Below are 16,459 nucleotides of genomic sequence, written 5' to 3'. Positions count from 1 at the left end.
GGGATGTGTATGTAGAAAATCTTGGACACACATATCCTTCTTTTTGCCAGAATACAGACTGAAAATTTTCTTCAGTTTAGCTCTCTCCAATTTTTCTATTTGTGCAACAGTGAATGAGTGACATTATCTAATCCTGCACAAATGTCATTGATATAATGAAAGATCAAGCAACAGACTATTTTTTCCCCAGCATGTTTTTCACTTTGATATGAGAAAACATAGTCAGCAACAGCTAATAACTGGGTGTTGCTATGAAAAACTAAAATCTGTTTCCTGGTAAAGATCTTTACATTTGAAAGAAATTAAATATTTGGAACATTTTATATTTATGGCATAAAATTTGTCATTAATTGTGGTAGTAGATGCCCTCCTGGCAGCTGTCATCCCTCACCCTATGGGGCCTGTAGCTGTGGGTGCTCTGGCTGGAGCCCTTCGCTTACATTTCTGGGTGGGTGTGTGGTCATCCCTGTGGTGGGCTACCTGGGCTCCATGCTCCGAGGTGGCTGCTGGTTGCCTGACTCTTGCTCATTTTATCCATGGTCGGATTTGCACGACTGCACTCATTAAACACAACTCATTTCTTATATTTTGCATTTACACTCACATTCACCAACACACATGCTTATACAGTCACTGTGTTTTAATTGCCAATGGCAACCGTTATGCTTTCATATACATGCACATCATATACGACATTGTTGTGTTTTTTTTTTTGTTGTTGTTGTTTTTTAGGTTTGTCTTCTTATAGGTACTCCTAAAGATTTTCTGCTTTGTTTTCCTACAGAGGCTGTATGATGTTTCTTTTTTTTAAAGTTTCTTTGCAGTTGTAGCAGCGTTTTGTATGATACAGAAGTTGCTGTTTAATATCTTTTTTTTTTTTGTCTCCTTTTTTCCTGTCTACATTTTCTCCTTCTCTCTTCTCCTCACTCGCCCCCTTCTTTTGTTTCCTGTTCAGGTGCAGCAATAACATGTAATTCATCAATAATCAAATAAAATATAAGAAAACAGAACAACACTCAAATGTCAAGGGGAGCCTTATATCTATAAAGCTTCATTTCCTTCATATTCACGAAGTTCCCCTGATAGGAAAAGCAAATTTATCTTAACACCAGCTATCCCACCAGTCTGCTTATCTACAGGACAAAGGGGAGATGATGTATATTATTATAACTGGAATTTGTCTTTTTCATATCAGTAGTAATATTGGAAGCTCAGGAACGGTTTTAACAGCTAATTGCTGAAGAAGAAGAGGAAGAAGAATAAAAAGAACAAGAAACAAACAAACAGAGAGCAACAACCTGGAAAGAAAATCGTCCTGATTTGTGCTGAGTGGTTCAGTTCAGGACCTCAGTCTCTGCATTGGTGGCCCCATCGTCATTAAACTGCCCTTATCTCTGTGACAGTGTGACCGAAATTGAGCTCCGTGGGGACGCGCGCAGCTGTGCCACCCTCCCTCCCTGGTTCCCCCAGCTTTCTCCCCGCCCCACCATCCACCACCTCCCCTTTCTATATGTGCTCCTCTTGATTGCACCGCTCACCGGTTAATACAGTAGACAACACTCATCCGAAAGCGAGTGACAGACACGAGAGACAACAGAAGAAGAGAGGAAGGCGATAAGTCCACACGGCCGTCCTCCGGTGCACCACGGGGTGCGCATTCAAACTGACCAGCGCGTGAGCGCAGACGGACACCTTCCCCTCACCACATCCATCACTGAGCAGCCTCACTGCAGCTGACTTCTCCATAGAACCGGTAGGTCCTTTCCTCCATAAATTTGTAAATATAGAGTATTTTTATCTGCGTTTAGAAAGCAGATGTGGCTTTTTGTCTTTTGGAGGGGAATGTAAATCTGGAGAGAGGGTTGCCCTCACGTTGCTTATTCCAGGTCAATCGCGTCCCTCAGCCTTAATCTTATTTATTTATGTTATGTCAGAGGAAATGTACGATCTTCTTAGTTGTCTGGACTTTACTCATGCATTCACATATGATTTCCAGCATGGATCACTTTTGATGACACATCAGATTTGAAGTATATCAGCACTAAATCGATGGTCAAAGTGTCTGAGTCCAGCAGGATAGAGGAAGCTGTTGGATCCAGGTTGGAAAGTTTGATTATAGTTGAAGGAAAAATTGTTAGTGAAGGGAAATTATCGCAAAAATGTGCACGAAGGTTATAACTTAAAGGGAACACTTTAAGAAACTGGTTCATTGTTACAGATAATGAAATGTCACAATAAACATTATTGTAAATATTTTTCGACTGAATTTTATCACCATTAATTTAATACATTTTTCTCTCTGAATTTATTGAACAAACTGGAACCTTGAATTAAACTGACATGCACCCAAACGTCTCTATGCTGCAAAATAAAAAAAAATCTCTCAAACTCAAAACCACTGTTCTTTAGTTCGTGACCTGTGATAGAAAACCAGAAATACAAAATGAGAACAAAATGAAACACACTTGCTACTTACTCATTATTTTCACTATGTCAGTAACAGGAATATTACAAGTGATACAACTGAACTGCCACATTTATTGAAAGTTAAAAACAATTTACACTGAGATGGGCTCTCCTCCAGATCATATAAGAATGTATCTGAGAAAAAACAGCATCAGTCAGATGTTTCTGCAACACAGCTGCTTTTTACCCTCCTCAACAAAACTGAATAATTTAGGAGGCTAATATGATTTAAAAACCAGAAGTCAACATTGTGTTGCCCTAAAAGACTGAGCTGCATCTGTTCCTACAGATAACTTTTAAAAGGATCTTAAACTCTGGTCCTCGATGGACACAACAGACTCAAATTAATGAGTAATTGTGCCAATTTTGACAAACTGTTTGATCCATTTAATTCGAATCAAGTTTAAGATTCCTGCAAAGGTTTTAAGTCCTTACTGACACCATGCAAAAAGGTTATAAAGTTAATTTAGTGTCTCAGTCATGTTTTTATCTCTCTAATCCTAAATGAATCTACCAAAAATTAAATAACTATATGTAATATTATGCTTGATGCATTCCCTGGTCTCTATTTCACTCTCACACTATGCATTCTCTTTTTTTTTTCTTATATGACTCATTTAAAGTAATAAATTTAACGTCCTGAGGATCTTGCATGGGAGGCAATTATCTGACCGTTTTTCTTACTGCACGATATTTCTTGAATGTTAGGAAAAGGTTGAGAAGCAGCATCTTGTAAAATGTGCCGCAGGGTCTTCTTTGTGAATCCAAATTGTACAAAAATATTGTCTTCTTGCAGACTAATATTCACCTGGTAATGTGTGCTGAAGACCAGTGTAATACTGACACTTATACGCTTTAAACCACAGTTAAAACTTAAGGTGACTTCGAAGATTTTAAATAAAAAAAATATAACAAACACCAATAAGATTTAAATGTAAATGTGGAATTTTATGAAATCATGTCATTTTTAGCCTACTAATAATGTGCTTTTATACCATAGGTATTGTGTTTAAATAGTTCTTTTGATTGCAGGTAAATCTGCTAACATAAGCTAATTTAATCATTTTCCATATAAATATATAGCTATGTCCAGCTATACTGTTTCAGTCCTGTTTTTTTTTTCTTTTGCTTTTGTATTTATTCTTTTGGCATATGTTGTGCTTGATGTTATAGTGTGACCAAATAAAGTAAAGTAAAATAAAGTAAATTATTTATAAGCGGCTACAAGTGGTCACTCTAACTGACAAGGACCAGTAAGTATGACATCAGGAAGGGATGTCATTGCACTGTATTGTGTGTCCAATTTCTATTAATTATGATTTCCTGAGATAATAATGTTTTTTCTTTCACTTTCAATGGGACCGCAGACATCCATCCCACCCAACAGCTCAGAGAGTGAGCTGCCAGCTGTCTTACAGACCATAAAATTAATAAATCTCTTCCCTTTAAGTCTGCAAGTGGTTGCTGTTAGTTTCTGAGCCTCCATGTGAGATGTTAGTTGGAATATATATGTTTTTATAAATGCTAGTTCCAACAGCAGCATGCAGAATAATGCATCTTGCCACAGTGCAGAGTGCTTTTTTTTCTTCATCTTCTTCAGGTAAGACATAAAAACTTACTGACATGGTCAGCAAACTGTCCATATTTCTGTCTGACTTTAGATTTATGGTGGAAATTGAAAAAAACAAACAAACAAAAAACAAACAAACAAAGGTTTATGTCAAGGCTATGCGAAGCAAATCTAGGCAAGGAAGGTTCATATGTAAAGAATATTTCATGTACATAACTCAGAGTGCTTTACATACGACATGAAAAGCAAGGTACATATAAAACATTAAAAAGTACATTAAAATAGAAGAATTAAAACAAGCTAAAGACTAAATTAGTTGAAATAGAAACAGAACAAGCTAAAATGGAGGGAAACGGAGAAGAGAATACATACAGTACAATCAATAGGCAATGCATCATCATCATCATCATCATCATACAATATCACCACATGATAACGTTTGAACTTGACAGATGAGGAATAATATTTTAAACGTGTGAGTCCACACATGATAAGCCGAAGGAGCTAAAGTAAATAACTATTGATGATTATTTTGGTTCATGATTCTATCATTTTTTCTGCATTGAGTGATTCCATTTTTATTTTTACTCGATGTTTCTTTTTTCTTTATTTTATTTTCTGTAGGTATGTTAAAAACAACAAAATTAAAGTCCTCCGAGAGTGGTTATTCCACAATCTTTACATCTGTAGGTATAAAAGAAACAGGAGTGGAGAAAAAGCTGACAGCGTACTTTTTGACAAGATGTGAGCAAATATGGGTGGATAAGATGGGCCCAAATGGAGCAGCTGTGCCTAGGTAACTTGTAGATTTATTAAAACTCACCTGCTTAAAAAAAAATCAAGCCATTAATGCAAGTGAATGTTTAGCCTCATTAAAGAAGAAAGCAGTGATATTGAACCACTGCACCTCCAGTTATGTTGAGTATGGCTGCGGCCATGGAGTATTTTTCCTGGACTCTTAAGCCTGTTACATCGTACGCAAGAAGCAACAATTTTGTTCTTCTTGTCAAAGCCACAGGAGCAAAACTTCAATATTTGTTTGGGTTTGGTCAGTGTTCATCAAAGCATTTTCCTGGTTATGTTGTAACACTGACTTGAATATGGATTCTGCAACACCAACATCTCCCTCCCCCACAACACAGATAACAAACAAATGACCACATTCTTATGCACATCAACTTATCTAACTTACCAGGTCCAATCAAAAACTCCAGGGGCCTCAAGTATGAATGCTGTATCAAAATACGGCATGTTCCCTGCACATGTTGTGATGTACAAAAAACAACTTTGCATGGATCTGTGCACATTGCCGTGCAAATTTTCCGATCTGTCATGAAAATGTGTGTACCCCACTCAAACTCTTGTCATTTGAAAGTGACAGACTACAAAGTTCTGAAAGGCTCCTTTATACGCTGGAATATGTTCCTGTAAACTTCCTGAAGTCAAAAGGGACTTAGGGGGGGGGATCCCCATCAGGCATTTAAACATTAATGATTTACACCTAAAACAAAACTAGCATAAAAATTTAACCAAATTTTACAATCGATCAGTTTTCTGTCACATGAAGATGTTAGAGTCTGTTACATACTCTTCAAGAAGCAAGGACTTTTTTCTTGTTCTTGAGGCCACGAAAACAAAATTAAGTCTTTGTGCTGCCCTGGTTTGAGAGTTCTTGCGGCTTGTTGTCAACGAATCAGCTGAGCAGAACTTGTGGAGAAGTATTGTGTTTGAGGTGGGTGCGGTTAACGTGGAAAAGCGTGATGCGGAAAGGTGTCACTTCCGCATTTCTGCTGATGCGAGTTTAAACGAAAGTTTTAATTAACAGCTGATTGAGGCAGTGTGAAAGTACAAAAATTCATACGGCACATGTGGCATTTAAAGACACGGTCGCTGCTGCGTGCACAACCCCGCCCTGGTACGGTCGAAGTTTCATGTTAAGTATGAAATAACCAGGTCAGCTGTTCATTGAACGTAAAAACAGACACTCAGACAACTAAACAACTAGAGTAAAAGGTTAGTATGCGTGAGAACAATTTCGTTGTACCTGTGTTCTGCACTGTGTATAATGACAAATAAATCCATTCATTCATTCATTCAACTACTGTGCATAGGGGCCCACTAAGGTGCTTTGTACATAGGGCCCAGATCTTCTTGCTACACCCCTGATCGCTGCATCTGAAGCCACTTGATCCACTTGAAAACATGTTTATGTCTGGAAGAATTTTGGTGACTGACAACCACTGTCCATATAGGCCTCCAAGCTTTCTCATGCTAAATCTGAAGCTTGTCTGAATCACCAGGGAACTCAAGCTTTAAATCTGTTCTTAGATGGCATATAAGGATCTATGGCATCATATAGTTCAGCTATTTTTTTTCAGTATCTAGTGTGTATTCGGACAATGTTACATTTCCCTGCACACCAGTAACCAATTTGGTTTATATAACCAACACTTAACTTTCTCTATTTTAATAGTTTCTTTAGTCGTCACCTGCCCTACTTGGTGCACAATGGTTCGCGTCTCCAGGTTGCTCAAGAGCAGCCTGAAACTCTTCAGATGTCTTGTGTGGTGTTTTTTTTCCCCACAATCCACACCCACCCTTACAGACCTCTCCCACTGACTTTCCTCTGTAACACCTCCTCTTAGCATCTTAACAGTTTTATAACTGTGAAACGCCTTGATTAGAAGCTGATGAAACTGGGATTTGAATTTTTTTTTTATTTGGAGTTGCCATCTAACCCTTACAGCTGTTATAGCTTTTTGTTTATAGCAACGGTGTTGCTCTCTTGTCTTCACCATTGTGAAAAGACACAGTAACAAATTGCCTCTTTTTATGAGCAATGAACATTATTTCTTGGTTAATTCAGGTCATGTTTACACACACAAATTAAGCTCAAGGCAGTCCTATTTGTTTTATGTGGTACATTTCTGTCTGTTTTATACTTTACATTTCTGTCCGTTTACTCTGGATATTTTAAAGGTCCCATATTATACACTTTATTCCCAATCTGAGACCATTCATTAATATCTAAATGAAATATTTCCGCCATGGTATGGACAAATCGACCCTCAGTTTGAGTGCAGCGGCTTCTCTTCACCTCCCTCTTTTTAGCAGCTTCAGAAATGTGCCGTTTATGGTGGGCGGAACCCTGGTGGAGCAGCTCAGCTGTTGGCTCCGCCCATCGCATCGCCCGTCATGAGGTGATTGACAGGTTAGGCCTTAGCGGTAACTAGACGCTGATTACAGCGTAGTGAAGGATAAACAAACGCCGGAACACCGGAACCCATTCCTGAAGCCCCCATTACCGACCCAAACCGCAACGCACGGAGAACACAGCTAGCTACGCTCATCAATCTGATGCACAATGGCACCGGATACAAACAGTAGAAACAGTGACTTGGCTACATTTACAACAGTGCTAATATATTTTCAAGCTATCAGACTAATAAGGCCGAAACGATAAAATAACTGCCAGCTCTTACCTCTCCAGCTGTGTCACGGACAGTTGGTATTGAACCTGGCTTCAGCTTCAAACGGTTGGCGAAGCCTGCTTTCCATGCCCCCATGTTGTGGAAACAGTCCTCTTTGAAATGCTGGCCACAGACATGCAAAACCTTTGGAAGTTTTCCGGGTACATTTCCTCCAAAAATAAAATTAATCCACTCAGTCCTCGTGGGTTCAGTGGATGGAAGTAAAAAAACGTTTTCGTGTTCATTTATGCAGCCACAAACAGAACAGTGCTTCTGTCGCTTAGCCATGTCCGCTAACGAGGGTTGCCGAAGAGGGAAAAACACTGGGCGCTAGGTGATTTTTAGAGGGCGGGCTTTGAGAGCCGGTAGACGGGTCCATCGCTCTGTGGGGAGTGGTTATTGTCCCTTATGACGTCTTAACGTACAGGCTTTCAAACTCGCTCAATTCAGCGCTTACTTCCCTAGAGGTGGAGCAGGGGGGAGAGAGAGCGCCTGAAAGAGTTTCACACTTACGGGTCTCCTACACATGCGGGGGGACCAGTATGACTGTTCCAAAACCATTAAAAAGTGAATTTTGCATAATATGGGACCTTTAATAATATATTCTGATTGTAGAATTCTAGCTCATTTTCACCATTTTCTGGAGATATTCTGATCTGAATCATATTTTTTATCCTTGCTACTTCTTATTAGTGTGGGTAGTATTCAGGCCATGTTAACAAGCTTGCTAACGCGTCACTGTGTGAGGATTAAATGACTCTTGTGTCACAAGTCTATCGATGAAAAGTTGGTTAAAATATTCAAAGATGCATCTAAATTTATTAATTTAGAACCACTAAAATGCTGCAAAACCATCCAAATTTTTAGATGAATTTATTTAGCAAATATATGTTTTACTCTAAAGGTGAACCAGTTTAAGTGAATTAAGTGACCCATGAGAGCTTTGCTAAAGTTTGTGGACTGCAGATTTAATTGTCTTGTGCAGCCTACATGATCTAGACAGCCACATCTTAGCTCAGTGTGTTAGACAGTCAGCATCTGCTAATGCATTTCTCTGTCTGACACGAGCAGTGAGAAGGGCTGTCACTGTCACATTCATGACAACAGAAACACTTTTAAATATGCATGTACAGGCTTTCAGATTCATCCACCTGTGCACAAAATCTGCATGTGCACTGTGCACACTCCTGAAACACATCCACCGACCATGCTGGGATTAGCCTGTGACAACTGTGGTGTGAAGCGTGTTTCTGTCTCATCAGTGGGCTGTCAGTGTGTGAGGTTGCAGTGAATGATGAATCGAGATGGCGTGCCGACATCACGCCACGGCGGTCCAGGTGCACTCTGCCAAAGCTGCCTGTCCCCGAATTATCACCTCCTTCTTGCACTGTCTCTGTCATTTCAGCACCTCTCCCAAAAGCTGCTGAAAAATGAGCTGCAGAGTTGAATCCGAGCCTTAATGGGTGATGTGCACACAGGCAGGCCTCGCATTGCGGAGATAGGCAGTAAAATTAAGGTAGTTCAGTACATTCTTTCTGTTGAGAAAAAAAATTAAAAGAACAGATTGCACATTACAGAACATAAAGAAAAGAGCTACAATTCGCTGCGTTTGTTAAAAGATATCTATCTATCTATCTATCTATCTATCTATCTATCTATCTATCTATCTATCTATCTATCTATCTATCTATCTATCTATCTATCTATCTGTCTATCTGTCTCTCTGTCTCTCTGTCTGTCTATCTATCTTTTTTAAAGATTTCTATTACAATATATTTATACTGTTAAAAGATAAAGGTAAAAGTGTTGTGCTTGTCTGTGTAGCTATACTAGCTTTATGATTGAAAGGTGTGTGTGCAGTGTGTAACAAAATCAAAGGTCAATGACAAAAGAAATTCAAATTATCATATATATTAACGCTGTGTCTTTATAGGTATCTTATAACTTTACAAAAAAATGACAGTTATGCTTTTATTCTCTTAGAATGAAGCATTTATATTTACTTGCCGGGCTTCAACATACGAAGCAGCTGCCATTTTTGTGATATCATTATTGCTACAGTGTCTCTGAATGGACAAACAACTCTCTGGGTGAAGTGAGAACCTTCTGAGCTTTAAAACTGCAGAAGTAGCTTTGTTTGATAAGTAGAAGTAACACCTTTAAAGGCACAGAGAAGAAGACAGTACACGTGTACACAATTTTGAAGTAGTTATCTGTAGTGCAGTCATCTCCTCACCTGAGGCCACTGGATCCACTTGCAGATGAAACATGTTTAGGTCTGGAAGAATTTTGGCCACTAATCATCACCGTCCTTTCACAGCTATTCTTGGCATTTGAAGTAATTTCTATGGTCATCTTTGACACTAGATGTCAGTAATGCTCACAGACTCTACCTTTAAGCAAATGAATGTACTTGCTCTTCAGTAGATGTGGAGATGCAGGAAAACAAAACAAACAAACAAAAAAAAAACAAAGCAGCCCTGGCATGCAGAACCATCCTACTTCCAGACTCATTTATGGTTTACATACCCTAAGTTTTTGTCATTTTTTGTCAACTAGATGTTTTCTCCTTTATTCACATTGGTTATAGTATGTTGGTCAGCATGATCTCATCACGTATGTTATTGCTGTAATATGTTTTGTCTGGTCTGACACAATAATGATTCTCAGGAGCAGTAAGCCAAACGCAGAACATCAGAGATAAGAAAAATTCCAGTATCCTTAATTTGTTACAGCAGTCAGGAAAAAGGAAACGCAAAATGACAAGAAAGCTTCACTACAAAAAATATGTTTTATCAGGGTAAAAGAAGGTGTACGCAAGTTGGGGAATGAGCTAATTGTGAATGCTAACCACAGCTAGCAACTAAAAATGGCTGTAAATAATTTACTTTTTTTGGGGCTTAGTTTTCCAATTGTTGTGAATTAAATTTTGATGAATGTAATGCTGATTTTCAGCATGACTCTTATCAGATACCCTCTGCTTTTTGTGTTTCTTTTAGGAAAACAGGACGTGTGCAGAAGAAGAGGAAGAGGAGGGAGGTCATGTTAACCCTTCAGGCTACTGTGACTGGGAGCTCAATGAGGGTTTGAGCCTTTTGGGACGCAACAACTTCCTCCCAGGCAGAGGCACTCCACCACAGTTCAAAAACCAAAAGCAACCAGCAGCTCTTCCCTCAGGCACACTAATTTGATCACAACAAGACATGGCCTTCACCCTGACAGAAATCATGGCAGCAAGGAGGCAGCATTCCCAGGCCCAGTCACACTCCCAGAGAAGCAGCAGGTCCACAGTTGAGGTGGATGAGTACAGCACCAACCCTACTCAGGCCTTCACCTTCTACAATATCAACCAGGGACGCTTCCAGCCGCCTCATGTCCACATGTGAGTATGTGGAAATGCAACATGGTGACTTCTTAAAGAAATAATCATCACCATTAATGCTTGTGCCACTGCTTTGTAAAATAACAGAGAAGTAAACTTATTTGGCCACAAAGAAAAACTAACTTGTGTAAAATGCAAGTGTAGGTCTTATTTAAAGGGTATTCAGACAGTAGGATTCAAAGAAGGTGCATTTATTAATATGTACAATACACAGGCTAATTATGCAAGTACATAAAATTTATTTATAAAGCTCATTTCACAGCTAGAAATCACAGTGCTGTACATAAAATGGGTGCAATAAAACAATATAATAATTTAATAAAAATAAACAATAACTATCAACCAAAAGCTTTCCTGAACAAAATAGTTTTTAACTGCTTTTTAAAAGAGTTCACGGAGTCGACCACATAGAGGAACAGAAGCAAATCGTTCTAGAGTCTGGGGGCTACAGCCTGAAAAACCAGGTTTCATCGGGGTTTAAAACGGGGCTTTGGGACCTTCAAAAGGCTCTGGCCTAAAGACTGAAGGGTGCACCCTGAGGCGTAGGGACACAGCAAGTCAGCAATATACTGAGGGGCCTGACTGTGTAATGCCTGGAAAGCCAAAACTAAAATTTTAAAGTCAATACGAAATTGACCCTTTATTGTGAACCTGGCGCAGGTTTGAAATTTCAAATGGAAAAAAATGAGGTTACATAGTAAACACAAAATTCAAAAGAAAAAAAACCAAAACAGAAACACAGTCAGTATGAAGATAGAAGTGGGTTTCATAGGGTCCTAAAATAGTTAAATCTTCACCATAATCCTTCTCCCTCCTCTTTATGAGCTGCCTTTGGTCGTTGCCTTTCACAACTTCACTCAACCACGACAGAGAAGACTGGTAACTTTCTCCACTGCTCTTTCTCTGTGATTTACTCTAAATCCAACAAACTCAACAGGTTCAAACTTATCTTCCCTGAGCAGGCCTGAAACACAGGCATCGCAAAAAAGATTAAGTCGATTTTAGCCGAAGTTTGAGTTACTGTGCTTTAGGATGCAACCTTTTCTAAACTCCAAACATTAACGAACACAAGACAGCCTTAAGAACCTTTTTATTCTGCTGCCCTAACAATGGTTCGAGCCCAAGTCATTTTGAACTACATCTTTCATCAGTCTGTCGTTGACAGGCAAAAAACTGCAGGCTTTTAATGGTGCTGCAATTAAATTTTTACTTGAAAAATTAGCTCTTGATTCTGTATCCTGAGTGTTAGACCTACCAAAAATTGCTGCTTCATTTAAAAAAAAATTGGGGAAAGCTTGTGGAAGCTTAGCTATATGCACAGTTGCACAGAAATAATCTAAAGAACTTCTCTGCTCCTTACAGACGTATCACACTGACTATAATGAGTAGCATTTGTAGTTTAAACTTGCTGACCCAAACTAACTAGTACAGTTAAAATACACTATCTAAATACACACCAAAGCATATTTTCAGTTCTCTAAGCCCAATGTGCACATATTGTCATTTAACTTTACCATCATTTGTGTCTTGTGGCTAGTGGACAGTGGTGTGCTTAATGTTTGTATGTGCAAAGCTTAATATACTTATAACTGTTGTGAGAACTTTTAAATGTAGGGCAATCAGCTGGAAAGCTTTTTAGAGTAAAATCAACTAATGGCCTGTGTAGACAGCAACCTACATAAAGAGGATGAGTCAAAGTGTATTCCTAAATTTATCAAGCTTAACATTACTATTTACACCCACTCATGCATTTGAATAAAATAATTGTTTATAAATTGCCTTCAACTTATTCTGGTTAATCGTAGTGAGATCATTGATATTTGTGTCTCACACACATTGATTCTGGGAATCTTGGAATCCCTTTGGTGTCTCAACATTTTACAAATACACCCACTGGACACTTTATTAGTTTCACCTTGCAAGTATGAGGTTGGACCCCTTTTTCCTTAAGAAATACCTTAATTCTTAGTAGCATAAATTCAACAAAGTGTTGGAAATGTTTCTCAATGATTTTGATGTGTATTGACATGATAGTAATAACACAGTAGGTGCACATCCATGATGAGAATTACCTGTTCTGCCACATCCCAAAGGTGCTCTATTAAAATTGAGATCTGGTAACTGTGGAGGTCATCAGAGTACAATGAACTTATCGTCATGTTCAAAAATGCAGGTGGAGATGATCTGAGCTTTGTAACATGGTGCCTTATCCTGCTGGAAGTAGCCATCAGAAGATGCTACACTGTGGTCATAAACAGTGGTGTAGTCTAGTTTATTCTAGTGGGTATACTCTGATACCCCCCCCCCCCCTCTAATGAGCACCACAGTAATTAATAAAGTTTGCATCAACACATAACTGAGATCATGAAAGACTGCTTATGTGTTATCTAAATGTAAACAACACAAGATGTATAATAGCCATTCCTTTCCTCATGGGGATCCTTTGCCCCAGGAGCTTTGCCTGCTTGGACTGGGGCTGTTACCGTGGTGATCGCCCTTGTCCCGGTGGCTGGGGGTTCTGCACTGAAGTCCTACAGCTGTGATGTGGACTCTGGCCTGCCCTGATCTGGGTGGTTGCTGTGTTGGCCTCTGTGGAAATGGGTGGGCTGGCTTTTGGTGTGATCGGATCCCCAAGATATTGTTTCCTCCCAGTGGCGTCAAGCCAGATGTTTATTACTTTTATTATTTTTGTACTAAGAAATAGAAACTGTGGAGTTCATGTTTGTGTATAATGGAGGGAGGGGGGACAGCTCTGTTTGTGTATGTGGATGTCTGTGTGACTGTGAGAGACAATATGAGTGTTTGTAAATTGCTATGTCATATAGTGTGTGAAGGCTTGTTTTACTTTAATATGCATACATTTTTTCATCATGTAAAGCACTTTGTGTTGCCTTTGGCAAGAAACACGCTTTATAAATTAAGTTTGATGTGAATTGATTAACAGCTGCACTTTAATTAACCACTGAACAGCCACTGACAGAACAAGACAAATCCATTTTCAATAAATAAAAATTCATGAACAAATATAGCGGTAAACATTCCACTCTTGGAATAGCTTGAATAATGAGACAACTACACATAACACACGTTAAGTTATTTATTTGATGGTGTACAAGGTGTCCTAATTAACGGACATTTAAGATGACTATGAATTGTCTTCATTTTTATTTAACCATAAGATGCTAAAATAGCATTAACTTTGTACATTTAAATAGTTTCTACAAGCTTTAAATGTCCAACATTTATCTAACTTTCCGTTTCTCCACTCTAACCAAAGATGCCTGTTTTTAAATTCCCCTACCTGACTCTCACTCCACAAGACCGGCCAGGTCGACGTCTCTTCTACAAGCACGCGCACACACACACACACACAGAAAAAGAGAGAGAGAGAGAGAGAGAGAGAGAGAGAGAGAGAGAGAGAGGGGGAACAGCAGTATGAAACCACCACTTTAGTTAGCTAGTTTTATATAATTTAATATGCCAATCACCTGCTGTTTAACACACGAATTCCACTCACCGGGGCCCCTTTTCAGAAAGCGGGTTAAACAAACTGAGTTTAAAGCACAACTCTGGGTTGAACAACTCTGAGTTTTCACTAAACCCGCTTTCTGAAACGCAGCCCCGGTTGGACGACAGTGTCAGGCTCTCCTCCCCGCCCGTAACTGTGTAACTGTAGTGTGTAACAGTGGAAACAGAACCAGTAGCAACACGCTCACTGACACACTGAAATAGTGTGATTTGACTTTGTTTTCTTTTTATGTTTTTTCTCTGCATTCCCTCTCCACTAACTACTCGTACCGCCCAAAAAATCTTCTTCCTCTTCTTTTTCTGCTGCTGCTGCTGCATCATCTTCTTCCTCTTATCCACCACTTTTTAATTCGCGGTTGCTGTTAAGAAACGCAGCTCAGGATCAGGACAGACGGCCAAGCTGCTTTCTCTCTGTGCGGCGGCTCAACGTCACTTTTGACGGAATTCCTCGTGGTCTAAACGGGCCGGCTTCGTGGCTAATTTATGACCGGGAAAGTGGAAGTTATGTCACGAAACATGTTAATACGCATCTTTGAGCATTTCTTAGTGGTTATACGGAAATTTGTGACCTTTTCAGAGGGTATACGACGTATACCTGCGTATCACGTAGACTACATCACTGGTCATAAAGGGATGGACATGGTTAGCACAAATACTCGGGTAGGCTTTGGTGGTTAAACCATGCCATGGTGGTATTAAGGGGGCCAAAGTGTGTCAAGAAAATATCTCCCACACCATTACACCATCAGCAGCCTGAACCGTTGACACAAGGCAGGATGGATCCATGTTTTCATTATGTTTCCTCCTAATTCTGCCTACCATCTGAATGTTGCAGCTGAAATGGAGACTCATCAGACCAGCAACGTTTCTCCATTTTCTATTGTCCAGTGTTGGTGAGTCTGTAGGAATTGTAGCCTCAGTTTCCAGTTCTTAGCTGACAGGAGGTACCCAGTGTGGTTTTCTGCTGCTGTAGCCCATCTGTTTCAAGATTGGACGTGTCATTTAAAGAAAGTGTCCTGCATACCGTGGTTATAATCAGAGGTTATTTAAGTTACTTTTGCCTTTCTATCATTTCCAACCTGCCTGCCCTCCTCTGACCTCTGACATTAACAAGACATTTTGGTCCACACAACTGCTGCTCACTGGATATTTCCTCTTTTTCAGAAGATCTCTGTAAACCCCAGAGATGCTTGTCTGTGAAAATCCCAGTAGATCACCAATTTATTACTCATACCAGCCCGTCTGGCACCAACAACTATGCCACATTCAAAGTCACTTAAATTACCTTTCTTCATTATTCTGAAGGTCAGTTTGAACTTCAGCAAGATACCTTAGCCATGTCTACATGACTAAATGCACTAAGGTGCTCCCATGTGATTGGCTGATTAGATATTTGCGTTAACAAGCAATTTAACAGGTGCATAAGATAACAAAGTAGCCAGTGAATCTGAATAAAAGCTATTGTACCTCAGATTTACCTGATTTACCTCTGAAGCATCCAACTTTAAAGTAGTGACAGCAGTTTTTGTCAGTTGAACTAAGCATTGATGGCAGTGGCCTTTAAGGACCATGGATGGAGTTCCCTGCTGGCGATGGTTAATATCCCTTTAAAATTTACACTAAAATGCAACAGAAACGTATTCTGTTGCATTTTTTCTTTAACTTTGGATAATAACAAATGGTTGAAATGACAGCTAAAAGTATAGTAACAATAGTAAGATGAAAGAGTAATTTGATAACAAACAATTACTTTTGCCATTAAATACCCAAACCAAATGGTAGAGATAGCTCAGGTACGTTTATGTCCACAAATATTTAATAAACTTTATTATAGTCACTGGAAATTTTGATCTACCAAATGTTAAAGGGACATAAAAAATCTACTTCAGCTTCCACTTGAAGCAAACTTGCCAAAGACCAATTTGTGTTTTCCGCATCTATGTTTCCCGTTGGGTCAAAGTAGGTCCATGTGATTAAACTTTGTTACATCCACCAAAAAAAGTCTGTGGGAACCCCTGCTTGCTTGTCTCTATGCCACCCAAA

At 39.2% G+C, this 16,459-nt stretch overlaps 1 protein-coding gene across 2 annotated transcripts in view; it reads left to right on the top strand.

The window, feature by feature from the left end:
• Positions 1–1,533: 1,533 nt before the first annotated feature.
• The window catches only part of mpped1 (metallophosphoesterase domain containing 1), a 77,623-nt gene continuing 62,697 nt past the window's right edge, over positions 1,534–16,459 (top strand). Inside the window, exons 1-2 of one of the 2 annotated variants that reach the window (XM_041978036.1) lie at positions 1,534–1,753; positions 10,514–10,888. In XM_041978036.1, the coding sequence (XP_041833970.1) occupies positions 10,710–10,888 (179 nt within the window). In that variant the 5' untranslated portion in view covers positions 1,534–1,753; positions 10,514–10,709. Of the gene's footprint in view, positions 1,754–10,505; positions 10,889–16,459 lie in introns of both variants that reach the window. The other variant, XM_041978035.1, reaches the window with a different exon arrangement.

Source organism: Melanotaenia boesemani, chromosome 23 (genome assembly GCF_017639745.1).
Source record: "Melanotaenia boesemani isolate fMelBoe1 chromosome 23, fMelBoe1.pri, whole genome shotgun sequence".
In the NCBI taxonomy this organism is placed as follows: domain Eukaryota; kingdom Metazoa; phylum Chordata; class Actinopteri; order Atheriniformes; family Melanotaeniidae; genus Melanotaenia; species Melanotaenia boesemani.
This window is presented reverse-complemented; position numbering and strand designations above follow the sequence as displayed.